Genomic DNA, 26,457 nt, shown 5'->3' with positions numbered 1-26,457 from the left:
AGATATTGTAACTAAATATGTATAATATGATAAAAATTTCAGGGGATGGTCCAAATAAAAAGTCACACATAAGAAAGTCATAGGACTCTAATTTAAAAGATTAGCTACTATATAAATTTATATTATAGATATTGCCTTTTTGATAATAAGATAATTTGGAAATAAATATAAACAAAAAAGTTAATAAATGATATGAACAATATAGCATTTATTGATAAAGTTAATTACTAATTAAAGCTATCATTATAATTAACCATTAAGAATTAATATGAGAATTTTTTAAATAATGTTATAGAGATTTTTGGAATTAAAGTTAGTCAAAACAATTTTAGTTGCAGATTTTATTCCATTGACTACCATACGAAAGAAAGACGTACCACAATTTCTTTTTAAAAGAAGACGTACCACAAATTAGATATATATGGTTTTGATCATCATATAACAAAGGCAAAAAAATTGTGAAAAGAATTAATCATCAGTCATCACAATGTCGTCATCCAATTGTGCTATCTTTTGCATCATCCTCATTTTGCTTTTTGGTCGTCTTGAAAGTAAGTACATATGCATGTTCTTTTAGGGTTTGCTCATCAACTTTCATCATTATCAGTGTAATCACACTCGTGACTCATATCATTGCTTTAATTCTATGATAGGTAGAAACATGGAGGGCCTTGAGGGAAGCAAAATAAATTTACCACCGTGCTTTCCAGAAACTTGTGTGCCTGGAAACTTTAATTGTTATTGCTGTTTGGGAAAGGAGAGATTCTGTACACTTACCTACGATACGTGTGCGGAGTACTGTCAGCCCAAAGCATAATTGATCAAAGATTCAAGAATTTTGAAGAGCATTAAATACATGTGTTCTTCGTTTTCTTATGAAAAGTCTTCTATGTAAAGTCTTATGTGTCAATGTTTAATAAACTTTTATTTTCTCTAAAACTATAAAATTTGTTTAAAATTTTATTATTTATTCATGTATATTAGTTAATATTAAGATTACTGAATGAAATTTATAACTGAATTAGTGATATTTATAAAATTACCAACATTCATTCATGTTTATTAAAGTTCTTGCTAAAAATCTTTTAAGTTAAGATATACTCTCTCTGTTCCAAAATAAGTGAGTTTTGAGGTTTTTGCACATTGATTAAGAAACTACAAACTTTTATTATATTTTTCTCGTTTACCTAAAAACAATAATGATTAAAGTAGTTTCAACCAATAAACAATTATACTACATAATATAAATAACTAAAAATATTAAAATGCATTTATTTTTTACCTAGAAACTTGAAAACATCACTTAAAATGGAACAAAAATTTTCCCAAAAACTCCACCTAAAATGGGACGGAGGGAGTATATATATTTTATTTTTTTCAAAAATGTTAAGTAACTTCAAGAATATTAATTCATATGGTTTAATGCGTCTTTGTATGGATTAATACAAAGATAAGTGACTCCAATACTTATGCCTATTTTTTTTCTCCAAATGATCTTAGCGAGATCACGTCCTTTACTTTTGGAGTTTGATTATTTGATTGCGTAACTATAACTTACAATCCTTAGTTCTCATAGGACGACCACTGTAACTGCAACCTTAACAATGCAGTATTTACTTTCATCTCTGTTCGGAATTGCGCTAGGCGCTAGTCGGGCGGCAACTCCGGGCCTAGCGAGTTACCGAAAAATCGGAGATTAAGCGGGATATACGCGGGGCCTAGTTTTAAATATAATTTAATATATTTATAATATATTTAGCTATTTTAAATAATTTAAATATAATGATACAGTTTTTAGACACAATTATATAACTTGTTATAGATAAATATAGTTTTCTCCTTTACACATCAAATTTAAAAAGCACAAAAACTTCCAATTCATGAGATACACAAAATAGATTGTCTTGATCTTGAGAACATACAAAATACAAAAAAGGATTGAAGTCTTCGTCCTTTTGTCTTCAGATCAAGTAATCACCATGAATTGGGTAGATGTGTTAGGAGTTAGACCTTATAACATACACCTGCAACAAAAGACATACACCTGCAAATAAAAAGATATAAAACAACGAAGATCTATAAGGAGATATCATATTATAAATATGGTTAGAAACAAAGACTACTGAGATATGTAACTTAACATGCTAACCTTACTATGTAAGATAAAATTACTAACCTTACTAAGTAGAATGTGAATCACGAGAGAGAGGAATATTTTGTGATCCATCTGGTTCAAACTCCATATCCACAACATATTCCTCATCTTCATCAGACTCAAAGTCATCATCATATAAATCTCTTACCCTTGGAGCTTGGGTTACAAGTATCAAATTAAGATCATGGTCTATGTCTGGTACATGGCCCACAAGCCATTCTTCCACTGTATCTTCATTACCATCGTCAAATATCACATCGGCATTTTGCTCTCTGATTTTTTTCTGCTTCTTAAACAGCTTAGCATTGAATTGCACATAGACTAAGCTATTTAAGCGATTGACATCTAGCCTGTTTCTCTTTTTTGTGTGAATCTGCAAGTAAAAATGTTGTGAATTTCAGAAATGATCAGATTCCCAGAGGATGAGAACTAAGAACTAAGAAACTAACCCCTTCAAAGCAACTCCAATTTCTTTCACATCCTGAAGAGCTTGACGTCAAAGCAAGGATCCTTGTAGCCATTTTTTGAAGAGTTGGTGTACCACATCCATATGTTGACCACCAGTTCCCTGAAATAAAATAAATCATACTGATAAATAAAGATCAAAATTTAATGAAAGACAAGCAATGTGAACATTCAAACCTGGATCAAACTTGTCATTTTTAAAGGAGTATCTAACCTGTCATGTAGGCAGCCACATGCAAAGGAGTATCTAACCTATCTTTCATTTTCTCATCAATGATTCGAAAAATAGGCTGGTAGTTTTTCTCCAAATGATTTGAAGCTTCTTTGATAGAATTCTTAGCTTCCAAAATCTCACCATAAATGAATCCAAGAGAAGGTACTTTCTCCCCATCAGCCAGCCTTAGAACCTTCACCAGAGGGTTGAAGATCTTCAAGACAACATTCACACTAGTCCAAAACCCTTGACTCATAATCGTGTCAAATGTTGTCTTGCCCTTCAGACACTTCGAATGCTTACAACTATGCCATTCATCACTGCCAAACATGCTCATCAGTTGTGCCTTCTTGTCGTATAGGCTTTGCATAGTCAAGAAACAAGTTGCAAACCTTGTTGCTCCTGGTCTTACGATATCTCTGTTCTTTGTAGACGTTCTCATCATGGACAGTGTTTTATGATGAGCATATATGAAGATCGTAACAGCTTTTGCTTGGTCAATTATCTTTGCAATTCCCGGAAGCTTAGAAATTCCCTCGAGCATCAAATCTATAGTGTGTGCAGCACAACCTGTCCAAAATATATTTGGTCTCTTTTGTTTTAGCATCTTTGCAGCTGCCACGTTGTTTGTAGCATTATCAGTGACCACTTGCACTACCTTTGCAGCTCCTATATCTTCAATCCACTGGTCAATGTAGTTGAAGATGTACTCACCAGTATGAGAATCTTTAGAGGTGTCTTTTGATGAAAGAAAACATGTACCTCCCCTTGAGTTGACACACAAATTCATTATGCTTCTTCTTTTCATATCACTCCATGCATCTGTCATCACTGAGCAACCTTCTTTTTCCCATTCTTCTTCTAGACTCTTCAACTTCTCCTTGGTCCTTTTCTGTTCCTCAATTAATAGTGGTTCTCTAAGCTGATACTGACTTGGAGGCACCCAACCAGGTCCAAACTTTCCCAACGCTTCACAAAACATCTTGAAACTGTCATTGTCAATGGCATTGAAGGGAACATTTGCCTCATACATCCATCTAGCACAGTATTGACGGACAGCATGTGTCTTATCCTTAGATATGGCATCATGGATGCTTTGTTGTCGTGTTTGTGCAGCCAAAGAAGCTTCAGGGTTGATGGAGGTCGCATACTGATCAATAGGACCTTGGAAGTGAGGACTTTTAAGAGTTCCCAACTCGTTTTCCAGTTCCTCAGTGTTGCTGCCCCTGTTTATGTTCACCTCTGCCCTTAATTCTTGATCATGTTTCCTTTTCAAATTCTTCTTCTCTTTTGCATCAAGAATAGCCTTCTTACACTTCTCTTGATCAGCTTTAGATGATACAGGACAGGGTGAGACATTCCCTTTCACATGAGCAATGTGTTCTTTCATTCTATAAATACCACCAGAGAATTCTTTTCCACACAACTTGCATTTGACCTTGTCCACATTTTTTGGATTGCATAAGACTCCAAATTCCCATCCCACATCAGTTGAATTTCGCTTCAGAGGATGAGGTGCATCTGTTGGTGGATTGTCCATCTTTTTAACCTTAAAAAAGAACAAATCATTTATATACACATTAGAAGGTCAAAAAGTTAAAAAAATTATGTCTGAAGTGTGAGCACGAGTGTGACACACTACAAAACATAAACGTCTTTTACGTTTCTCACGACAACAACAAACACAAAATAACAAAAGAAAAAGCATAACAGACAAGTACAATTAATCAAAAGACAGAACACATAACTAGTTTTCAAACAAACACCAGTGAACAAAAAAAAAATCACAGCTTCGTGACTTAATTGCTAACTTTATTGCTAACACTGGAACAAGGATGTTACCTTGATTTCGTGAACAAATGTAATTTGGTTCCGTCAGTTTCTGTTTTTCTGTTACTCTCAGTCTAAGCTTAACATCTCCATATCTCAATCTCCTTTGCTTTCACGATAATTTAGAATTTTAGATTAGGGTTTGTTCGATAAAAAAAATCCCCAAATGTAGTTTATATTTGTTTTTTGGGCTTTAACTATCTTGTTGGGCTTAATATTCAATTTTACCAATTGGTAATGGGCAATTACACAAAATCTTATAGTAACAAAAATAATGAAATATTTATATTTTTAATATTAGGCGGTCAAACCCATATATTACGCGGTCAAACGCGGTATTACGCGGTCTAGGCGGATTTACGCGGTATAGCGCCTGGGTGGACCGATTTGAACGTATTCGCCGCGGCTGAACTCCGAGTAGCGCCCAGGCGGCCGCCTAGGCGGCTAGGCGGCCGCGTTTTTGAACAGGGGTTAAGTCTAATATATATATATATATATATAAGTATATAAATCTATTTCGAATACAATCGGGTATCTGAAATACTTCGATTCAGATCGGATTCCGTTTCAATTTTTTAAATACCAAAATTTTGAATAATTTGGATATTTAATCAATTTTGGTTTGGATTTGGTACTTCTTTTTGTATCGGGATCAGTTCGATTTTTTGGATTCGGGTTTTTTGTCCAATTCTAATATTGACATAGAAGATAAATAGCTACATATTTTATAGAAAATATACACATGCATGGGCGTGTTAGTCAAAATCTAGTTAACCTATATATAACAAACCAAATTTTCTCTCTAGGCTAAACCAAAAATAACCAGCAAAAGAAATTTTGAGTGATCCATATTTTATTTGTTATTCGGTATAAGACAAAGGTATACTAACCAAATATTTTAATTGAAAAAGGAGGATACGTAAGTATAAACTATTTTCATTATTTATTTAATATATTTTATAGTTAAGTTATATGCATTCACATTTTATAAACCAATATTCACCCAAAAATAAATTTGGATATATAGAATATAGCTAATAACAGTTTTAATAAATCTGAAAATTTGAGAATTGCATATTTTGACAAATTTTTAGAGAAATACCATAGGATAACAATTAAAAAGTTTGTTATAAAAAATATAGACTATAAAGATCAAAATGACCAAGATATTTTATTAAAGATGTATATATACACTTATATTATTTGGATTAACTAATTTAGATCTTAGGATTTAGAGTTAATAGGCAGAGTTTGGGATTAAGGTTTAAAATTTTATGAAATAAAATTAAAAATTTGAAATGAAAATTTTTTAAAATAGTGTCAAAAAGTATTTTCGAATTTCAAAAAGAATATTTGAAAAAGTAAAATATTTTGAAAAATAAAATTTCAAAAGAAAAAAAATTATAAAAAGTTCAAATTTGAAAACATATAATCTGGAACTATAATTTTTTTATAGTTTATTTATTTATTTATTTATTTATTTATATATATTTATATATCTAGGATATAAAGATCTTTTCACCTATATAATTAAATATTCTGATCATTTTTCTCTCTAAGGTTTCGTTTTATGACAAAAATTTGAAAATAATCTATTTTGGAGAATTGCCCAAATTTTTATGTAGCATATTAATTTTCATTTTCTTTAGGTATAGTTTATATGTGCCTTCGTAATTATATTTTAGTCATTTGTTCCGACCTCCAAAACGTATATTAAAAGTTTATTTTATTTGTTAACTTTTTATCAGCATATATTGTTGTTTCGTTTAGTAATTTATGTAATAGTTTATGTAAAATCTATACAAAATAGAAGAAGCCAAAAGAATATCCCCACAAACAACCAACTTCTTAAAATATACGAGAATAATATATTAAACAGGATAAATCGTATCTTTTTGTGGTTGAAAATATATTTTAGTGTTTTATGTTGTTTAAATCTATAATATTATTTTAATTTTATTATTTGACACTATTAATATATAATAAATTTTTATACGATATTGTTTTAAATTTTTTCGATATTAATGTTTTTGATGTTTTGGTATTAAGTTCTGTAATTTTTTATTAAATTAAGATTTTAAAATATTGACTATTTTAATTTTTTAGATTATTTTTTCTTGTTGTATTTCAAAAAGTTATACTTTAAGACCTTCCATTTTATCTTTTATAAAATTTGGAATATATAATTGTGTGATTAGAATATTTGTTTTTAGAATTGTATATTTAGTCAACAGATTTGGAAAATTACATAAATATTTTTAAGTTTGAAGATTATATGACTTTTAAATAATTTTGTTTCTAAATTGATGCATTAATTTGTAATAACAATATTTGAAATTTTGTTATTTTTTGTATTTTTCAAAAAACAAAATTCGTTATAATTTTAAATAAACAATAAAGTTGTTAAATTATTTGTTATTAATATTTTTAATGAATATTAAGATTTTAAAATTTTCTAATAGAATCTTTTTAATAACATATAAATTAAAGGTTATTTATTAAATTTATTCTGTGTAAATAATTATTTTTGTAATATATTGCTGGAATATTCAAAAAAAAAATAATGATATATAATTATTAGAAAATATATTTATGTGAGTTACAAAAATATATGTTAAGAATTTTTTCTTTTAAAAAATAGTACATGATTACAAATTTTAACTCATTTTAACAGTGGATGATATTTATTTATTTAAATGAAAGCAATTTTTAAAAATAAATTACATTACTTTACTAATATATATACATATATATGTTATTTTTTATATTTATTACATATAGCATATCTAATTTAATACAATATAGACTATAATAAAGTTTATAAAATATAGCATATATTTTTATTTTTATTAACATTAATTTGTAATAATATTATAATGCTAATGCCAAAATTAGTTAATGTATTATTTTTAAAAAAATATTTAAACTTTTTGGTAAGATATTGTTAGATTTTTCAACAGATTAGATAGGCCTAGGTGTCATTAAAATTATGAATATATGGGGTGTTATAGTAGGAATTAAAGACTATACTTTTGACAAAGAATCATATAAATAAAGCATTTCTGACTTTTGTTTTCTCACAGAAAAATTGACAGAAAGAAAATAATGAATATCAGAAAGACTTTCGTGATATTTTTTCTTGTTGTTGTATTAGCAACATCGTTGTTGTCCAACTCCAATGTTTTAGCTTCACCGGGTATAAAACTATTTAAGAGTATATTTTTGAATGTTTCCTTTTTGAAAATTTAAATTAGTGAATGTTATGTATATTTGTGCGTATATATTTATTTATTTTTAACTTGGATTTATTTGTGCAGTTATCAATAACAGGGTTGGATATACTCACTGCATACAAATTTGTACAAGCTATTGGGCAGACCAGGGATGCCGAGCTGAGTGCAGAAAGAGAGGTTACTCAGAAGGGGCGTGTATAGGTCATGCCCCACGATTTGATTGTTGTTGTAAAAAATGATATAAACTGAGCATCTTACTAGACAACCATTGATTTGAGGTTGAGTAATGTCATTCTATAGTATAAAGCTCTTCGATAAGATAGTTTAATTATATTTTGGCTTAATGTGTTTCTATCATCATATTAAGTTTTTTTCGGTTTACAAGAGTCTGATTAACACATAAAATATTTTACAATTCATCAAAAAATATTTAAGAAGATATTCAAATGAGTTAAAATCCAAATTAAGCTTAAACCTTATTACAACGAAGAAAGAAGAAAGATGCACCCACAGATCAATTATTATTTTACCTTTAGAGATCTAGTAGTATCAAATTGCAAATGTGTATCCTCAAGAATCAAGATCCGACACACATTTAACACAATCTCTTCTCTTGCATGAAGCGACCATTTCACTCGTATGACCTGAGAGAGTAAACATAAACCATATGATCTGAAATTGTCCATGGTAATGAAACAAGAAAGAAAGCATTTACCTTGGTTGAAAGCCTTCTGATGGTTTATAAATAACAAGGATAAATAATAAATTTTCATATCATTTTTCACTAATAGTTTTACAGTTAGTCAAAGTGAAGAAGAGCAAATCCATCTACAGAAACACATCCATAGCAGACCCATCCACAGAAACTTGTCATTTTTCATCCTAGTTACTTATTGTCTTACAGATTGGTGGGAACAATACGATACCTCTTCAGTATCCTTTTATTTTTCTTCTTTCTCTGTTCTCTCATCTTTCTCTTGAGAGATCTGGTCTTCTGCATAAATTTTGGTGTCTAGTTTCAGGATGATGAGATGATACTCTTGGATCTTTAGGAAGATATGCAAGTTTTGATTTTTTATTTTTTATTTTTAACATCAATATATGGTGCCAGTGCCACTGAATTTCTCTTTGCTCGTGTTGTTTGTCTAAAGTAATGTCTCTATTTAATTTTATATTGAGATTAAAGAGTTTTTCCTGAATAGTGACACCTGTCACTTTGAAAACCAATAATAATAATACAGCTGAAATAATAACTAAACTTCTCGTGATAATATAAAAATCAAACACCAACACCATAAGGTCAAATCTGCAAATATCGATAACATCTGAAATATATAGAAAACAACATAAATCAGAAAGTCTGAAATAGGAAATAACATAAGCGATTAAAGCCCAAAGGCCCAAAAGCCCAATATCGATAAAATCCGAGAAGTCCAAACGCCCAGAAGCACTTATAAGCACCATTCTGATATGATCACTCTTGCTCATCAGTCTCACCTGAAAAATAGAGGAGGAGAAAAAGAGATGAGCGACAGGGGAATCGTCCAGTGAAGTATGGAATGCTAAACCGAAAACCATTGAGTCAGTTCATAGCACTACAAAAATGTAGGTCTAGCTCTAGAATGAAACAAACATGGTGTCTATTACACCACAAATAACAACAATCAATGCGCTAATAGCACACAGCTACTCTCTGCACCACGCATTTTCTCATAAAGATATATATATATATATATATATATATATATATATATATATATATATATATATATATATGTAATATGTGGTTGTTAGATTGAGTCTTCATTCAATAACTATGTTGAGCACTGTCGATTGATTGGTCCCTTTAGTTAAAAGGTTTTCGTGTATAGTTTCTTGAGTTGGAATGCCTTTAAGTTTTGAATTAAGTGCCTCAGAGAGGTGAATAGGAAGGATGTCCAAGAGATTGTTTCTTCAAGCTGGAATCATCACACCGTTGATCCCTGTTTTAAGTCTATCATCTATCACCTGACATTTCATCTTCCTCAAATCCCCAATTTTGGTGCCTTTTCTTTTGCTTTTTTGTCTCAAGATTTTACTTAAGACTTTTGGGGTTTTCTTTATCATACAATCAACTTTACATGTCTGTCATGGCTGATTAAGCTATAGCTAGCTGTCCCGTTGCCAATCAATTCTTGCTCAACTTTTTCTCTCTAGCCTATTGTTGTATCTAATTGCTGAAGTTTCCTGAAAAAGAGTATTGGTTATGTTGGGATTTCGAATTAAAAAAAAAAACTCCATTTTGGCTGTTAGGAGAGTGCTTTCTTTTCTCTGCTTGATATACTTTTGACACTCTAAAAGGATCCTACATGGAATCTACTGTTTGATACCTCTCTTGCTCTTGGGACTTTACTCTTTTCTTCTTTTGAGATTGTGTCTTGTGGATCAAATATGGAATCTGATTTCCCTAGTCTTGAAGCAAATTATGAATCTTTATCCGTAAAAAAAAAAAAAAAAACATCTCTTTGATTTCATTTGATAACCAAACTTATTAGATCTGTCTTAACAATATATAAACAGACTTAAATCTCGGTTCCTGCATAGAGTCTATATTGAATCTTGATTCTTTTCTACATCTTGTGGGCAAAAGATAGATCTATGCTCGTAAAAACTAGAAACCTTTGAGGATATAACCTGTGTTACTTCACCATTTTTTTGTAGTGCAGTTACGAGAAATTAAGCCCCCGGTTGGTGGACTGGCCAACTGAAGCTGGCAACTCCCATGCAGCCAATAAGAATAATGAATGATCCCAAGAACAGCTCTCACTCTGAAGAGGCTTCTGATTTCGTAGTTGATCTGGTTAGTCATGACCTGTCTTCTCAGCTCCACTAAGTGATTTACAGGCAGGAAGACCAGGTTTGAGATCAGCCGGATCGGTTCTAGCCTTGTCTTCCCGTTTCCTTGCTTAAACGGCAAGACACCTTGCGTGGCGATCTTTTTGTCGGAGAACCAGAGCTCCACGGTAAGATGATCAAACCTCACACCTAGTTTCTTGTTCGGGTTGGTGAAATTCAGGAGCAACAACATATCACCGTTGAAATACACCGGTGACTCGAAGTAGATCGTGTTGAGCTTTGCATTGGAGATGTCGAAAACAGGGGTTCTCGGTCTGAGGGCGAGAAAAAGAACCAAAGTAGCAATACCAAATATTATTACAAGTATGCTGAAGATAAAACATAAAGCTGCACCACACCATATCCATGGATTCGTCCGGGGATGAGTTCTCAGCCGCAAGAGATTCATTGTATCGTTTAAAGGCTCTGATTCAATACCATCATGTGTTGGCGTCGCGGGGCTCTTCTGAGACAAAGGTGATTTGGAGACGATCACTTCGGTAAGAGGTGTTGGTGTTGTTGGAGTTGGAGTTGATTGTCTGCTTCTTGGTGTTGTTCTCCATGGTGTGCTGATTGGACTGAACCATCTGGATGATGGAGTGTCCCATGGAGGGGTTTCGGGTGGTTGTGATTGAGGTGTTGTAGGATGATTGGACATGGTTTTTTTTATGTCTAGATGGTTGAAGAAGTAAGAAGAGAGGAAGAAACTGTTTTAAGTACGTGTCTTTTGAGTTTCTTGGTGATGAGAGAACTATATGTATGTTTAATTGAAGGAAATTTTGAGAATGTGTAATGATGTTTGGTTAAATAGCAAAAAGAAAAAGGTTTTGTAACTTTGAAAAAGAGTTGAGTGGAGAAAAGGAGGGAGCTTTTGCTTAGCGAGATGGGTTTTGGTTCTGTAGAGATGAGAGTTGAGCTTGCCTGTTTTGAGGAATTGAAAAAGCAAATCCTAAGTGTCTTTATATGTTGAAAACTACATGCATTCTTGAGTCACATATTATTTTTTTTGCTTTTTCTTTGTGGTGGCAGGTTGATTTTGTTTATTAATTCCAATAAAACAAAAATTATTTGAATGGAAATATATTGCATTTACACTTTTTTTGTTTATTTGTTTAGCAGGTGCTTTTGCTTTAAAAAACTAGCACTATGTCAATTGAGTACAGCTGAGTTTAGGGCCTTGGGCATATAATGTTAAATAATGTTAAAAGATGAAAAAAGAGTTGGTCGATTTGAGAAAATCAGTGCTTTCCACAGAGTATAATTACGTATACATAGACTAGTAGTATAACTGTTTTTGTTAAAAGACTGATATAATTGCTACGAAAGAAATTAAATTAATTATGGGTGAAAAGCGTAAGTTAGGATATTTCGAAGAAAAGATCATCTAAGTAATGCAGTCAGAATGCAAATCTGCTTTTGAATCTCAGTCCAAGTTTGTAACTCCTATGACCTATCCATTGTTTGTTATCTTTTTCTTTCTCTATTAATATCTCCTTTTACATTTTTTTGTAATGTTTGTGGGATTAGGTGTGCTCCCTAAACACTTCCTGACTAAGGAAGAGCTTTTTATTTTAATAAAGTTTCGTAACCCTTTTGTTGTCCTTTCAACAATGATTTCATGTTTGTCATGTCTTTTTTCTTTACATTTCTATTTCATAGTAACAAAACTAATTAAATCTGCTGTCAATATATCTGAAAATGTATAATGTTGCTATTATTACTTAAATCTGCTGTATTTACGTATATGAACTTTAGTTTGAAAAGAGATGTTCAATTATCGCTTGTAGCTCGAGAATGGAGACATATACTAGATACGGTGTACTATATCACTGAATTGTCTTTCAAGTTCAAACCTGATATAATAATCCTCTGACAATCTAAACGATAGTTAGTGGAAAGAGATAATTGAGATATTTGTTTGTAGTAAAATAATTTAGAACAATAGTTTTTCTATAACCGAACCATCTGGGACCGGTTCAATTTCTAGGTTTTTGGGCACATTACGAAACTCATTACTATTTAGTTAAGTTCAAATGTTGATTAATTCAATGAGAATTTGGAGAATTCACCGAAAACAAATACTTTATTATTGTAATTCGCATATATTTTCTTTTAATAAAAACACCATCCCGGATGTTGGATTCTAATTGTAATATTTCAAAACTCTTCATCTTTGTAAAAGATGTATCACAATGTATGTATGACAGAATGAGGATAATGAATAATGCTGGTAAAAAGTAATTAAGATACTCACAAAATCTGAAGAGCGAAATTAACAAAGAGAAAACTCTTTGATCCATGGAAGTGAATTCATATCCGTTTATAATCTAAATATGTAAATTCATGGTGAGAGAAGCAAAAGCATGAAGATGAAATGGAGGTTTCAAATACTAAATACTGTAGTCATTGAATTAAACAGCAACTTAAAGGCTTCTCGTCGGTGAAGGAGACTTCTCATTTTCTTTATGTCTAGCCAAAGCAACATCTCTAGCTACTAATATAACTGCAACTTCTCTTGATACTCAAGGACTCGAGGTGTAAAATACACAGTGCTATATACGATTTATAAATGAGAAACCTTAGTGTGGACGTACCGTCTTCGAGGCTTGAGAAGTTGAGACCATCATTGTTTCCGTTTCAATTTCAATATTTTTGATAATAATTAGGGTATTGTAAACATGTAAGATTGCGTTGAGAACAATCATCCTTGTTGTAGAGGAGTTAGAGCGGTAGTACAAGGATGCCGAGTATAACTTAGAAGAGTTGGAGCGACGTGGGTGCACCGTGGTTCACGGTTTTAAGGTGCACTCCATTCCATGGACACAGATCATAGCGAATCTATATATATGATAGAATCATTTTTAGTTTTCCTTATGCAGCGAGGATCATATACTCTAGTCAAATTAGAAGCTTGCTTCTTCTTGTCTTCAAAAGGATAAATTAACAGAATAATTTAATGCTTTCAAATTACATAAATACTCACAAAGTTCGAGGAGCCAAAACTAATATCGTAAACAAACCAAACATTTAAGTCTTCTTTGACCCATGCATCCATAAATAATATGGTGTGAGAAACAAAATTTCGTACAAATGAAATGGAAGTCCAAGAAACTAAAAGGATAAAACATTACAATAACAAACAAAAGATACTTTTGGTTGGGGAAGGAGACTTCTCCTTTTCTCTGTCTCTAGCAAGAGCCTTCGGTTCAGCAACAAACCTCATTGCTACCACTCTCGATTCTCAAGGTAGATCAGTAGCTAATATTAATTATCTTAGTTTGGTTATTGTTATGACCTAATAGATAGATACCCTTTTGATTCTATGGTTTCTATTTTTGCAAACAGTCTAGTGGTTGAAAGATTCATCAATCTTGAAAACTATGTTACTAGCTAGCCTCCCACCAGTTTTACACAAGTTACATAGATTAGCTTATGCTTCCTTTTAAATTTCTTCAACACTAAACATGTTGGTCTACAAGGTACATGAGTCACAAGACTTCATTGATCCTATCATAATTGTTGATTAATTTTGAATAATGAACTTTGTAGCGGAGCTAGAGCTAGAGCGTAATTACAATAATGGGAAGGCAAATGTAGAAGAGTTGGAGAGACTCGGGTGTAATGTGGTCTTTGGGGTTAACGTCCACTCTATGACCATAAAGCCTAACCTTGGTGGTTCTGCCACATACGATAGAGTCATTTTCAATTTCCCTCACGCTGGATTCGATTATGGTCGCGAGCACGAAATCAAAACAATCATGTACGATCGAGTAACTTTACTAATTATTGTCTTCCTTATTTATTCTATTCTGTTCTCGTTGGTATTTTTTATTTTATTTTTTAAAATAGAGAGGGAAAGAAAATACATTTTGGGTTGTTTCAGGAGGCATCAAGAACTTTTAAGAGGTTTTATGAAGAGTGCAAGAATGTTGGTGAAGGACGAAGACAAGGGAGGAGAGATTCATGTGGTTCATAAGACTGAATATCCATTTAGCGAGTGGAAGCTAAAAGCTCTCGGTGAGAAAGAAGGTTTAGATTTGGTCAGTGAGATCGAGTTTTGCTTAAATCATTATCCTGGTTATTCCAACAAGAGAGGAAGTAGAGGTTACAATGACTCTAGCTTCCCTATTGGAAAATCATGTACCTTCATATTTAAGAAGCAGTTCTTTTATTAATTTTTATTCATATTTATTTGTATTGAAGTGTTTGATATTTTCCACATGTTAATTAGTACTTCCTCTATCCTATTTTAATGTTTAGCTTATTTTTCATTTTATGATATTCCTGACCATTTCTAACTTCCATAGTTCTTTGATATAATATAATTTGAACAAAAGGTGAATTTCTTTTGTGAGATCAGTTTACAGGTTTTCTTAAATTTTAGATATGCCTCTAATAATACAGCTGTAGCGGATTTCGAGTAAATCATATTTTTTTAATAATTGTTAAGATAATTTTGTGCATGTACTTTGTTGGCATTATGGAAACGAGAATAAATAGCATACAAGCATGAACAGTTAGTAAAAGATACTATGTTTTATTTATCTTTAAGATTATTTCTAATGGTCTATTATTTTGAGGGAAAACATAAAAAGATGAGAGAAAATATTCTCTAATGGTATATCATTTCGAGAAGAAAAAATTTTGTGAATAGTATTCCCTTAAATTTAAGGAGCAATATTCACAATCTCAATTTGGTGTTAGAATTTTTTTTTTATTTGCAATATAATCCGTAAACTTTTCTACAATTTTGTTTTGTATCTAAAAAATTTGATAATTTTATTTTCAACACTTTGACAAAATTATTAATATTTTCATAATACAATTATAAGTTTATATAAATCATTTTATATTCTTTTGCAAATTAAATTTATGTATATAATAAATATTAAGTTAAAATAAAATTATGTTTTGAGTACATTTGTAAGCTTTTTAAATAATAAGTACTATTATAGAATTAAAGTAAGTATTAATAATAAAATATTATTTTTGAGAAAAGAAATGAGGGAAACCATTAGGATAAAATACACATTCATTTTTGAGTTTACATCTGATGGAAAAAATGATGTTAATCTTTGGAGATGTCATAAAGTCGGGTCATTTGGTATTATGACATTAATCTCTAGCCGCCAAACTCCATTCTACTAAACTATCTTCTGTTCGGTTTATGTTCTCTTTATATAGATTATTGGTAGTTGGAAACTAGGTTAAAGACTTCATATGAATTTTTTTTTCTAATCAGAAGGTGAGTTGGTTTGTGTTCAAGAAAAAAAAAGAAGGTGAGTCGGCTTGCTTGTTGAATTGTGCAATCTACACTTCATTTCTTGCCAGAGTATGTATCATACAACTTAGTAAGCATTTACTCGATCTTCTTTCGCATGTGTCTGTTTTTACACTCCTGTGTACCTTTTGTGTTTGTATTTGCTTTCTTCAAGTAGGTAAACTCTGTATAACTAATGACCCTTTTAAGAGAGGAAGAAGCATGTATAAATGGTATGCTTACTAACAAAAAGGGTCACAAAATTCAAACATAAGAAATCCGACCCAGTCAATTGAGTAGTCCCTCAGCACACATAAGAAACAGACGCCTAAGAGATATAGGCTGCGCCGATCGCCGATCATAGTCACAAATCTACGTAAGCAATGGTACAATAATGGTCACCGAACCAACTATCTGACACAAAACAACCGCGAAGCAGAAAAAACAGGTAAACAATCATCGAAATATTAGATTTTCTATATTATATAATAAATACATATGATCTAGTTGGATTTCTTATTATATACCGTAGAATTATAAACAATCATCGAAATATTAGATTCCGTTCACGCACAATCTTTTTTTGGGAACAAATCTCAACCCTTCTTGAATTCACTTCAAATATAATCTTTTTAAATTTAACCACAATTTTGATACCAATTTCAAAATTTATCTTTAAAATATAACTATTTTCTATATACCTTAATTTATAATAAAAATAAACTAACTCTTATAATTCTATAAATGTTTAAAAATAATTTATAAAATATATATAGAAGTTTATAAACTCAATCCCACCTTTTAAATAATAAACCCTAAAACAATAACCATTGAACTATACATCCAAATGTTACGATATTTTTAATTGATTGTATTTTTGAAAAGTAATATGCCAACTTATCATATTTAAAAAGAAAAATTCTATATTGATGTGGTTTTCACTTCACAAGCTCCACTTTCAAAATATATATAAAATAAAACTATTAACATAGAACAATGAAGTTTTGTGAAGTACGCTAATTAATATAATATTATGTGGATTATATGTATTTTTGTTTTATTTATATTATATAATTTTATAATATAAATTTTAATTTAAAATATAAGTTCCTAATTCTATAAAATAATGATTTATTTATATTTACCATCTCTTTCTCAACAGCAGGTGGCTTTGAACTCGGATAATTTTCTACCATTTTCTCATAATAATATTTTAGCATTATAAGAAGAAGAAGAAAAACTTGAGTTCTTTGAAAACTCTTTTTGAAGTCCAACAATGAAAAACCATTTACATGTTGGTTTAAAAACTAGTTTACTATTTCTCATCTAACCTGAGTAATCAAAGATAGTTTTGGGCCTGAAGTAAATGGGCTTGGCTTGAAGACATGTTCGTTCGTCCAAAAACATTTTAATATTTGCTAGTATGAGTTTCATTGTAATGCAGAAATCAAAAATAAAGGGGGAAGCGGGCGATAAAACCCGGGAAAATCCCTAAGCACTAAAGAAAGATACGCAGCAAACAAGTTTGTCGAGTGTTATTGATCGATCGAGAAGACGAAATGGAGAAAAGCACGATCCAGGTCGAAGAGCTCGACGAATCCGATGATTTCCTCCTCGAACTCGCCGCAATCGAAGCGGAAGCAGAAGCGGCGTCGGCGGCGAAACGCCCTAAGGTCGCCGCTCCCGTCCCTGAGGGACCCTACATGGCGGCTCTAAAGGGAAGCAAAAGCGAGCATTGGCAGATGAATCCGCTCAATCCCGCCTCCAAATCCCGCGGCGGTTTTCAAGGCGTGAACTCGAACCCGGCTGCTGGAAACTACGGATCGGAGGCCGGTGAGCAGGACTTCCCGGAGAAAGACTGTCCCTGTGGAAACGGTGTGTGTTCGATTCTGACGTCGAACACGCAGAAGAACCCAGGCCGAAAATTCTACAAATGCCCTAATAGAGAGGTTAAATCATTTATGCTCCCTAGGTGTTCGATGAAATGTCAGTGAGACTAGTATCTCTCATTGAATAAGATTAGACACGTGGCTTCTTTTTACTTATTTGTAGAAAATAGTGTGGGGATTGATATAAAGCTTGTTTTACTAGGAACACGGAGGTTGTGGGTTTTTCCAGTGGTGTGATGCTGTTCAGTCCTCCGGAGCTCAGCATAGTTATGGGAACAGTAACGAATCCAAGTTCCCTGATCTCCAGTGCCCGTGTGGTGCTGGATTGTGCCGTGTTCTCACTGCTAAAACTGGGGAGAACATTGGAAGGCAGTTCTATCGCTGTCCTGTTTTTGAGGTATGTTATATTTTAAGTTTCTATGCTTGCTATTATATTATCTATTATCAATTGACTGTTGTAATCTTTCTGTGGTTTCTGCTTCTGGATTCTGATTTGGTGAGTCCATTTTGCGTTTCTGACAGAGCTTCGTATTATCCTTCTTCCTGATTAAGTGCTGGCTCTTATTTTCCATTTTATACCATTGCATTGACATACATATAACCAAGTATAGTCAGGTTTACTTATTTTGCAACAGGTATACCTAAAAACTCTGTGCACTTAGTTTATCAAAATAAGCTGGAAACGGTAGATTCGTAGCTTTTTTCATGTTTAGATGGAGACAGAGTGACAACTTGATATACAACTATGTTAGCAAAGACAAAATGAGTTTGTAGATTCGTGGCTTATAATTAGTGTCTAGAACAATCAACTGGAGTAAGTAAAACATTAGTGGTAGTATCTTGCTTTGCTCTTACTGTCTGTGTAATCTAATATGGCTTCCTCTCAATCTCAGGGCTCCTGTGGTTTCTTCAAATGGTGCAATGATGACGCAGTCAAATCGTCTACAACTTATAGCTTTACCAATAACAACAGCTTAAGTGAATCAGATAACAGAGGATATCAAACTGCGAAAACAGGCAGTGGCACACCCTGTTTTAAGTGCGGGAAGGAAGGGCATTGGGCGAGAGACTGCACTGCTCAGTCTGGTAATCCGCCTTATGAAACGGGACCAGTACAGCCTTCCTCTGCAGCTGGACAATGTTATAAGTGTGGGAAGGAAGGGCATTGGGCAAGAGACTGCACTGCTCCGTCTGGTAATCCGCCGTATGAAACGGGACTGGCAAAGCCTTCCTCTGCAGCTGGAGAGTGTTATAAGTGTGGGAAAGAAGGACACTGGGCGAGAGACTGCCCTGCTCAATCTGGTAATCTGAAGTCTGAATCAGGGCAAGTGAAGTCCTCCACTTCAGGCGGAGAGTGTTACAAATGCGGGAAGCAAGGACATTGGGCGAGAGACTGCACCGGTCAATCTGGTAATCAACAGTTTCAATCATCAGGGCAAGGAAAGCCTGCGACCTCGGGTGGAGAATGTTACAAATGCGGAAAACCAGGACACTGGGCAAGAGATTGCACTGTGGCTGTTCAATCCACAGGCGTTACAGGCAAAAGGCAGAGGCAGTACTAGGTCAGGCTTTCTAAGCTCCGAATCTGATCTGTGATCTACAACTCTTAGGGTATATCTAGTGTAGTTAACGACAACTTTTGTCATGTCTCATGGTCGTGTCCAAAATTTCGAAACCTTTGTTTTGTCTTCCATCCTATGACTCTTTCTTAGTATATGTTTAAAGTTTAAGTGTTAGGAGTTGATGGGTCTTCAGAACTACTGCACCAAACTACCTTTTTTTTTTTTCTCCTCGGTGAAATTCATTGATTCATAACAACATTACAAGGTAGAATAACAAAGCCAGCGAGCCTACAAAGCCCCCGGAGACAACAGCTAGCGGAATACAACTTCCCTAGAGACTAAGCCGGCGGACAAAGAACAAGTCCCCAGAAACTATAAACAGTCATACAAGCTAATACCTTAAAAATACAGTTCAGATCTAACCACAAACAGCAACTAAAAGGCTAAGAACAAACGGGATAAGGAGGACATGAAGGAACACCACCTTCCCAAGTCGTAATTATTGATGGAGACCAAACGCAAGACTCTTATTAATGCACCAACCCACACTAACCCACAATAGGAGCCCTGAGCCAAACCGAACTGGAACTCCAAGGAAGTCTCAGAGAAGACCTTTCTTTTACCTGACGACTTCCAAACGACGAGATGATCAAAGAGCATAAGCTCCACATCCAAAGAAAGAAGCCGGAGATCCTCTGTAACAGAAGAAGAAACCGGCAAACGAGATAACCGAACCAAACTACCTTGTCGCATTTGTTTTTTTTTGTGGTGGTTTAATCTGTTAAAAAAAAATTGGTACTGCGCATCAATTCTGTCACATATGTTAGTAAAGAGTTGAAAATTAATAACTGAAAACAGAGAATGTTAATAAGGATTTGAAAATCAATGATTAACACAACATTTTGACTGAATTTCCAAATTCAGTAAAATCTATTCACCAATAAATTAGTATGGAAGAAAATAATTAATTATAGTAAAATATAATACATATCTCTGAAAATTCTAAAAATAGAAATATAAGAAAAAAATAGAAATTGGAAGCTAGCAAAGAGAGAGTACAGCATTCCTCTGCAACACGTAAGGGGGACATAGAAGGGGATAGGTTGTTAGAACAGATCGGTAGACTCCAGATTTAGCTTAGGTAACGCTTACTACTACTACAACTCTCTCTCCGAAAATCCATTTCGCTTTATCTTCTCATCTCCTCGATCTCTCCGTTTACGGCTAAACAACAAAAACCTTTTTGTACCAATTTCTTTTAAAAAATCAACAGTAAAAAGATTCATCAATTTAACAAGACATCTTTGCAATGCCCACTCTGCTTCAAACAGCTCCAATGTCTGAGTCTGAATCATCACGGCCTCCTTTGGTTTTCGCCTACTACGTTACTGGTCATGGCTTTGGCCACGCCACTCGTGTCGTTGAGGTTAAGATCGATCTCTCTTTCTTGTCCGGGATCAAAACATTTTCGAAAGCCTATAAATGAATCTATGTCTTCATGTAATAATTAATGGACATATATATAGGTGGTTCGGCATCTGATCTCGTCTGGACATAGAGTTCACGTTGTCTCTGCTGCTCCAGAGTTTGTTTTCACCACTGAGATCCACTCTCCAAATCTCTTTATCCGAAATGTAAATTCCTTTTTTCATTTAACATTCTCAGAAGATTGATCTCCAGTTTTATTTTAAAGAAAATGTTATTACTGGAGGTGATGTTTAGGTACTATTGGACATTGGATCTGTACAATCTGATGCTTTAACCGTGGACCGTCGTGCTTCCTTGGAGAAGGTCTCTTCCAATTCACATGTATCTTCCTTCTCCTAATTCATAGGTTCTTAGAGCTTCATCGAATATTTCTTCTTTTTTTTTTTGGGGGTCAAATTTGCAGTATTGCGAGATTGCGGTTGAACCTCGTGACTCTATCTTAGCCGCAGAGGTTGAGTGGCTTAAGTCAATCAAAGCCAACCTTGTGGTACATCCCGAAACGCATTCAGCTTTTGTATAATATCTGAGTGTGAGTGTGGGTTTCAGAAAAAGTAAAATCAAGAAAGACAATATTGTGAAAACAGGTCTCAGATGTTGTCCCCATCGCTTGCCGTGCTGCTGCAAATGCCGGGATCCGCTCTGTTTGCGTCACCAACTTCAGGTACTGTGAAGTCCTCTGACCTGATCTACCACTTGATCCCTTAAGTTCTGTGGTTATTTTACATACATGTCAGAGAAAGTTAATGGTTTTGTGAAACTGTGATTACTGCAGTTGGGACTTCATATATGCGGAATATGTGATGGCAGCAGGACATCATCACCAGTCCATTGTTTGGCAGGTAAACTGATTTGTAAGCTTAGATATCATCTTTCTTGATTTTTATCGGCTTCTAAATGGTAATGGTGATTACTACTACTGCAGATAGCTGAGGATTATTCGCATTGCGAGTTTCTGATTCGCCTTCCCGGACACTGTCCTAGTAAGTTCTTGTTGGAGACTAACAAAAAATATTTTCCATTTAACTTTCGCTCATAATAATACCAAAACAAACCTATGTTGATCTTTTTCTACAGTGCCTGCTTTCCGTGATGTTATTGATATTCCCCTTGTTGTGAGACCATTGCATAAGTCTAGACAAGAGGTTTGAGTTACTTTTATTTTTCTTTAACAGCGGACTTTGTGTTCTGTATGATTTTATTAAGCAGTCCAATTTCTCATTGACAGGTCAGGAGAGAGCTTGGAGTTCCAGACGATGTGAAACTACTCATCTTTAACTTCGGTGGTCAAGTAAGCACATTTTCTTGTATAGCTTTTCAACCTCAACATGCAAGAAGTTTTCTAATATTGCTGATGTAATTTTTTGCAGCCAACTGGTTGGAAACTGAAGGAAGAATATCTCCCAGCTGGTTGGCTGTGCCTGGTACTAATTTCTGAGTTTATATATGTTACTTTTTCCTGGTTTATTAGTTCTTTTGATATAAGATAAACATATGAATATTTTCCTGCAATATATATATATATAGGTTTGTGGCGCTTCTGCGAAGCAGGAGCTTCCTCCAAATTTCATAGGACTTCCAAAAGATGTTTATACTCCTGATGTTATTGCTGCTTCAGACTGCATGCTCGGTATCATTGGTTCCTCTTTTATCTATGAGTCTTTCACCACAATAACACTGTGCTAATTAGCTTAGAACTTCAGGAAAAATTGGATATGGAACTGTGAGTGAAGCACTTGCATGCAAGTTACCCTTCATTTTTGTGCGAAGAGATTATTTCAATGAAGAACCATTCTTGAGAAAGATGCTTGAGGTGAGAGAGAGCATATATTAATACGCACACACAGTTGATCTGCATATGTTGTTGTTTTTGCATTCTCTTGAGAATATATATATTTTTTTTACATGAAAGTATTACCAAGGAGGAGTTGAAATGATCAGAAGAGATCTTCTTGCTGGATGTTGGGCCCCTTATCTCGAGCGTGCTGTTACATTGAAACCGTGTTACGACGGAGGCATTGATGGTGGCGAGGTAGACAGTACAAACTCTTCATAGTACGATACAACTTCCCCTTGTTGAAGATGTAATCACTCCTGCTCGTTTCTGAGTACAGGTGGCAGCTAAAATACTGCAAGACACTGCTATGGGGAAGAAACGTTCTAAGCTCAATGTGAGTAATACAAGCAAGAAAATTCTGATAGTAATAGATATTATATATGTTTGCCATTCATTTGTAATGTCAATCTAATGGTACTTACCTGATGGAGAACATTGATAATGTAGCTTAGCGGGGCGAGGAGACTCCAGGATGCAATAATACTAGGCTTCCAGCTACAGAGAGCTCCAGGGAGAGATCTTTCAGTTCCAGAATGGTATCAAGTCTCTGGAGACGAATCTGGGACTCCTCTGGTTGATCAGACTCAGAACTCCTCCAAGTGTGTTTTACTGTACACTTTGAATCTTTCGGTTAGGATCTTTTGTCTTCACCTCGTATGTGTTTTTTTATTTATTTGTTTAACAGGTTTGTAGAAGGCTTTGAAATTCTTCATGGAAATCACCATGGCCTTATAGATACAATCAGTTTCTTGGATAGTTTGGCGACTTTAGCTAAAATAGGAGGGCATCATCAAGAAAGAGAGCATTTAGCAGCAGCAGCACTTTTCAACTGGGAGGTTTGTTTGTTTTCCATTATTTGGATGACGTGTGTGTTTGAGGAACAACAGAATGAAGTTTGTATGTGACCATTCAGGAGGATATTGTTGTGGCGAGGGCACCTGGTAGACTTGATGTAATGGGAGGCATTGCTGATTACTCTGGAAGTCTTGTCTTGCTGGTTAACTTCCCTCTTCCTCAAGACCAATTTTTAGATTCATCTTCTTTATTCATCTATAACAGAATTTTTTTATTTTTTATTTTAATTACTTGTTAGATGCCAACGAGGGAGGCTTGCCATGCAGCTGTCCAGAGGAATCATCCTAGCAAACAGAAACTATGGAAGCACGCCGAAGCAAGACATCATTCAAGAGACACTCCCATACTTGAAATTGTATGTTCTGTTTTATTCTGACACTACACTGCCTTTCCTTTGTCTAACACTTGTTTCTGAAACTTCAGGTTTCATTTGGATCGGAGTTGAGCAACAGAGGACCAACTTTTGACATGGACTTGTCTGATTTTATGGAAGAAGATGGGAAACCAATATCTTATGAGAAAGCCTACCATTACTTTTCCAAGGATCCATCTCAAAAGTTGGTTACCTAATAAGAATCATTATAATCATAAATATGATATAATAATATTTGTTGAGTCCGTTTTTTTCTAGGTGGGCAGCATATGTTGCAGGTACGATTCTGGTACTAATGAGAGAGATGAACGTTCGTTTTGAAGATAGCATTAGCATACTGGTAACAAAACTTTACCGAGTTTCATGAACTGTATGAAATGTATCTATGAGTCTTAACTCAGCTCTAAAACGTTTTCAGGTTTCGTCGACGGTTCCTGAAGGCAAAGGAGTATCTTCCTCTGCTTCAGTTGAAGTTGCTACCATGTCTGCTATCGCTGCTGCTCATGGTTAGTGCACAAACTTCTCCGCTTAGTAGATGATCATTCATTCCTGATGACTTGAGCTGAACCTTTTCAGGTCTTGAGATATCGCCGCGAGACGTGGCTTTGCTTTGCCAGAAGGTGGAGAATTATGTTGTTGGAGCACCTTGTGGAGTGATGGATCAAATGGCTTCTGCTTGTGGAGAAGCTAACAAGCTTCTTGCTATGATCTGTCAGGTACTTTCTCTCCTCTCTTCATTTCCATCAAAATCTTGAAATAATAACGGTGTTAATATCTACTCGCTGCAGCCTGCTGAGATACTAGGACTTGTTGAAATACCTTCTCACATTCGCTTCTGGGGGATCGATTCCGGAATACGACACAGGTACTGTGTATACTATTCATTTGAGTCCAAACATTTTGTTCTGAACACAAATAGTTTTCACACTGCAGTGTTGGTGGTTCAGACTATGGCTCTGTGAGGATAGGAGCTTTTATTGGTAAAACAATGATAAGATCTTTTGCATCTTCTGAAACCAACTCAGGAGAGGCTGAAGAGGAGAGCTCGGAGTTGGTAGACTACGATGCTTCTTTGGATTACTTATGCAACCTTTCACCTCATAGGTACTTTACTGACTTAATCCATCATTTGTGTTTACCCAATTGAAATGGATGTTATCATGATATTTTTTGTTTTGTTTTTTGTTGTAGATTTCAAGCTCTATACGGAAGTAAGCTCCCACAGGTTATCACAGGAGAAGAATTCATCGGAAAGTATGGTGATCATGGTGATTCTGTCACAACCATTGACAGGAAAGGTACTTACCACATAATGGCCCCGACTAAACATCCAATCTATGAGAACTTCCGTGTCCAGGTGAGTTTAATCTAACTGTAATATAGTATTAAAAAATTCTTGTTGTTGTTGAGTTGTGTAATAAGAAGAATGATACAATGTATTATGATGAAACTGATCTGTTTCTTAGGCTTTCAAAGCATTGTTGACAGCAACTCCTTCAGAAGAACAGGTCATTGGTCTAGGAGAGCTTATGTACCAGGTGAGAATCATAGCTTTCACAATTGTCTCTTATGTTCCATAGAGTCATTAACCGTGTGTTTACTTGGCAGTGCCATGATAGCTACAGCGCGTGTGGGCTTGGATCTGATGGTACAGACAGATTAGTGAGACTAGTACAGAAAATGGAGAAGTTGAAGCACTCTAAAACCGAGAACGGGACTCTCTACGGGGCCAAGATCACAGGAGGTGGTAGCGGCGGAACAGTGTGTGTTATTGGAAGGAGCAGTTTGAGAAGCAGTGAACAGATTCTTGAGGTGAACATTATCAAAACTATTGATATATGAATATGATGATTCTTGAGCTAAAAATTTATAATAAATAGATAATATTGAAAGATGTTAATAATATGATGATGATGTGTTAAGCAGATACAGAGAAAGTACAAGGAAGCAACAGGGTTTATGCCGTATGTGTTTGAAGGATCATCTCCGGGAGCTGGCAAGTTTGGATATTTGAAGATACGCAAGAACTCTGCTCCTCCTTCTTCCACTTAAAACATTTCTTCTTCTTCTTTATTTTCTGCTTAATAGTATAGCTTTTGTCATTGATAACTTAAATACAGTTGCAAGAACTCTGTCTGGTCACTTTCGTGTCTTCATTAAAATTCATGCAGCAACGATTAAATAGGTCTTTGTTAGTTAAAACGACAGACCACCCAATGTGTTGACTGCACGACCCAATAATTCGCAGGCAAAGATATACCAAACTCGAGAGAGCTATTGGAGGAACTAAACAGTATGCCGTTTCAAGGTTTCATTCTAAACACCGTGCCGTTTTTCATCTACCGTCAAACACCCTGTCGTTTCCTTATTAGGCCATAGTTTAGTGTCTACAGAAGAGCCACAACAGCAAAACCCAGAACCCGGA

The 26,457-nt window shown here is 34.2% G+C and overlaps 7 protein-coding genes and 1 long non-coding RNA gene across 8 annotated transcripts in view; 5 read left to right on the top strand and 3 right to left on the bottom strand.

Annotated features, from left to right (window-relative positions):
- The window catches only part of LOC108827009 (GPI-anchored protein LLG1), a 95,136-nt gene that overhangs the window by 17,821 nt on the left and 50,858 nt on the right, over positions 1-26,457 (top strand). The window lies entirely within an intron of this gene.
- Positions 1,715-2,738, bottom strand: LOC130499627 (uncharacterized). Its single transcript, XR_008938517.1, has 3 exons — positions 2,605-2,738; positions 2,177-2,528; positions 1,715-2,044 (listed from the first exon to the last, which is right to left on the bottom strand). It is a non-coding gene; the product is annotated as an uncharacterized LOC130499627 (long non-coding RNA).
- Positions 2,830-4,798, bottom strand: LOC108824656 (uncharacterized). Its single transcript, XM_056994700.1, has 2 exons — positions 4,677-4,798; positions 2,830-4,383 (listed from the first exon to the last, which is right to left on the bottom strand). Exon 2 carries the CDS (start codon positions 4,372-4,374, stop codon positions 2,830-2,832), a length of 1,545 nt encoding a protein of 514 aa, XP_056850680.1. The 5' UTR covers positions 4,375-4,383; positions 4,677-4,798.
- LOC130499626 (defensin-like protein 71) lies at positions 7,770-8,136 on the top strand. The gene is made up of 2 exons (XM_056993884.1): positions 7,770-7,860; positions 7,982-8,136. Exons 1-2 carry the CDS (start codon positions 7,770-7,772, stop codon positions 8,134-8,136), a joined length of 246 nt encoding a protein of 81 aa, XP_056849864.1.
- Positions 10,387-11,730, bottom strand: LOC108826209 (NDR1/HIN1-like protein 10). Its single transcript, XM_018599592.2, has one exon. The coding sequence runs from the start codon at positions 11,427-11,429 to the stop codon at positions 10,581-10,583; it is 849 nt and encodes a 282-aa protein (XP_018455094.2). The 5' UTR covers positions 11,430-11,730; the 3' UTR covers positions 10,387-10,580.
- Positions 14,308-14,946, top strand: LOC108834359 (uncharacterized protein At4g26485-like). The gene is made up of 2 exons (XM_018607693.2): positions 14,308-14,531; positions 14,655-14,946. Exons 1-2 carry the CDS (start codon positions 14,308-14,310, stop codon positions 14,944-14,946), a joined length of 516 nt encoding a protein of 171 aa, XP_018463195.2.
- On the top strand, positions 17,469-19,634 carry LOC108823782 (uncharacterized). Its single transcript, XM_018597063.2, has 3 exons — positions 17,469-17,980; positions 18,123-18,317; positions 18,814-19,634. The coding sequence occupies exons 1-3, from the start codon at positions 17,591-17,593 to the stop codon at positions 19,480-19,482; spliced, it is 1,254 nt and encodes a 417-aa protein (XP_018452565.1). The 5' UTR covers positions 17,469-17,590; the 3' UTR covers positions 19,483-19,634.
- LOC108823928 (L-arabinokinase) lies at positions 20,609-26,216 on the top strand. Its single transcript, XM_056993876.1, has 29 exons — positions 20,609-20,623; positions 20,756-20,908; positions 21,009-21,116; positions 21,205-21,273; positions 21,374-21,457; positions 21,555-21,631; positions 21,743-21,809; positions 21,893-21,950; positions 22,045-22,112; positions 22,196-22,258; positions 22,338-22,391; positions 22,495-22,597; positions 22,671-22,780; positions 22,880-22,999; positions 23,082-23,138; positions 23,252-23,403; positions 23,490-23,640; positions 23,718-23,801; positions 23,898-24,014; positions 24,083-24,216; positions 24,291-24,372; positions 24,451-24,538; positions 24,609-24,748; positions 24,821-24,897; positions 24,966-25,136; positions 25,224-25,389; positions 25,499-25,570; positions 25,641-25,844; positions 25,959-26,216. The coding sequence occupies exons 2-29, from the start codon at positions 20,792-20,794 to the stop codon at positions 26,082-26,084; spliced, it is 2,919 nt and encodes a 972-aa protein (XP_056849856.1). The 5' UTR covers positions 20,609-20,623; positions 20,756-20,791; the 3' UTR covers positions 26,085-26,216.

This window comes from Raphanus sativus, chromosome 9 (assembly GCF_000801105.2).
Source record: "Raphanus sativus cultivar WK10039 chromosome 9, ASM80110v3, whole genome shotgun sequence".
NCBI classification, from domain to species: domain Eukaryota; kingdom Viridiplantae; phylum Streptophyta; class Magnoliopsida; order Brassicales; family Brassicaceae; genus Raphanus; species Raphanus sativus.
The sequence above is the reverse complement of the archived record's forward strand: the minus strand, read 5'-3'. Positions and strand labels throughout refer to the sequence as shown.

What these genes read in the sequence shown, in the direction of transcription:
- LOC108824656 (XM_056994700.1), bottom strand. Translation starts at nt 4,374, where the DNA reads ATGGACAATCCACCAACAGATGCACCTCATCCTCTGAAGCGAAATTCA.
- LOC130499626 (XM_056993884.1), top strand. Translation starts at nt 7,770, where the DNA reads ATGAATATCAGAAAGACTTTCGTGATATTTTTTCTTGTTGTTGTATTA. An exon ending in CAATGTTTTAGCTTCACCGG is followed by an intron (nt 7,861 to 7,981) that starts GTATAAAACTAT and finishes TTATTTGTGCAG; the next exon opens with TTATCAATAACAGGGTTGGA.
- LOC108826209 (XM_018599592.2), bottom strand. Translation starts at nt 11,429, where the DNA reads ATGTCCAATCATCCTACAACACCTCAATCACAACCACCCGAAACCCCT.
- LOC108834359 (XM_018607693.2), top strand. Translation starts at nt 14,308, where the DNA reads ATGAACTTTGTAGCGGAGCTAGAGCTAGAGCGTAATTACAATAATGGG. An exon ending in CACGAAATCAAAACAATCAT is followed by an intron (nt 14,532 to 14,654) that starts GTACGATCGAGT and finishes GGGTTGTTTCAG; the next exon opens with GAGGCATCAAGAACTTTTAA.
- LOC108823782 (XM_018597063.2), top strand. Translation starts at nt 17,591, where the DNA reads ATGGAGAAAAGCACGATCCAGGTCGAAGAGCTCGACGAATCCGATGAT. An exon ending in ACAAATGCCCTAATAGAGAG is followed by an intron (nt 17,981 to 18,122) that starts GTTAAATCATTT and finishes TTGTTTTACTAG; the next exon opens with GAACACGGAGGTTGTGGGTT. An exon ending in ATCGCTGTCCTGTTTTTGAG is followed by an intron (nt 18,318 to 18,813) that starts GTATGTTATATT and finishes TCTCAATCTCAG; the next exon opens with GGCTCCTGTGGTTTCTTCAA.
- LOC108823928 (XM_056993876.1), top strand. Translation starts at nt 20,792, where the DNA reads ATGCCCACTCTGCTTCAAACAGCTCCAATGTCTGAGTCTGAATCATCA. An exon ending in ACACTCCCATACTTGAAATT is followed by an intron (nt 24,015 to 24,082) that starts GTATGTTCTGTT and finishes CTGAAACTTCAG; the next exon opens with GTTTCATTTGGATCGGAGTT. An exon ending in GATTCCGGAATACGACACAG is followed by an intron (nt 24,898 to 24,965) that starts GTACTGTGTATA and finishes TTCACACTGCAG; the next exon opens with TGTTGGTGGTTCAGACTATG.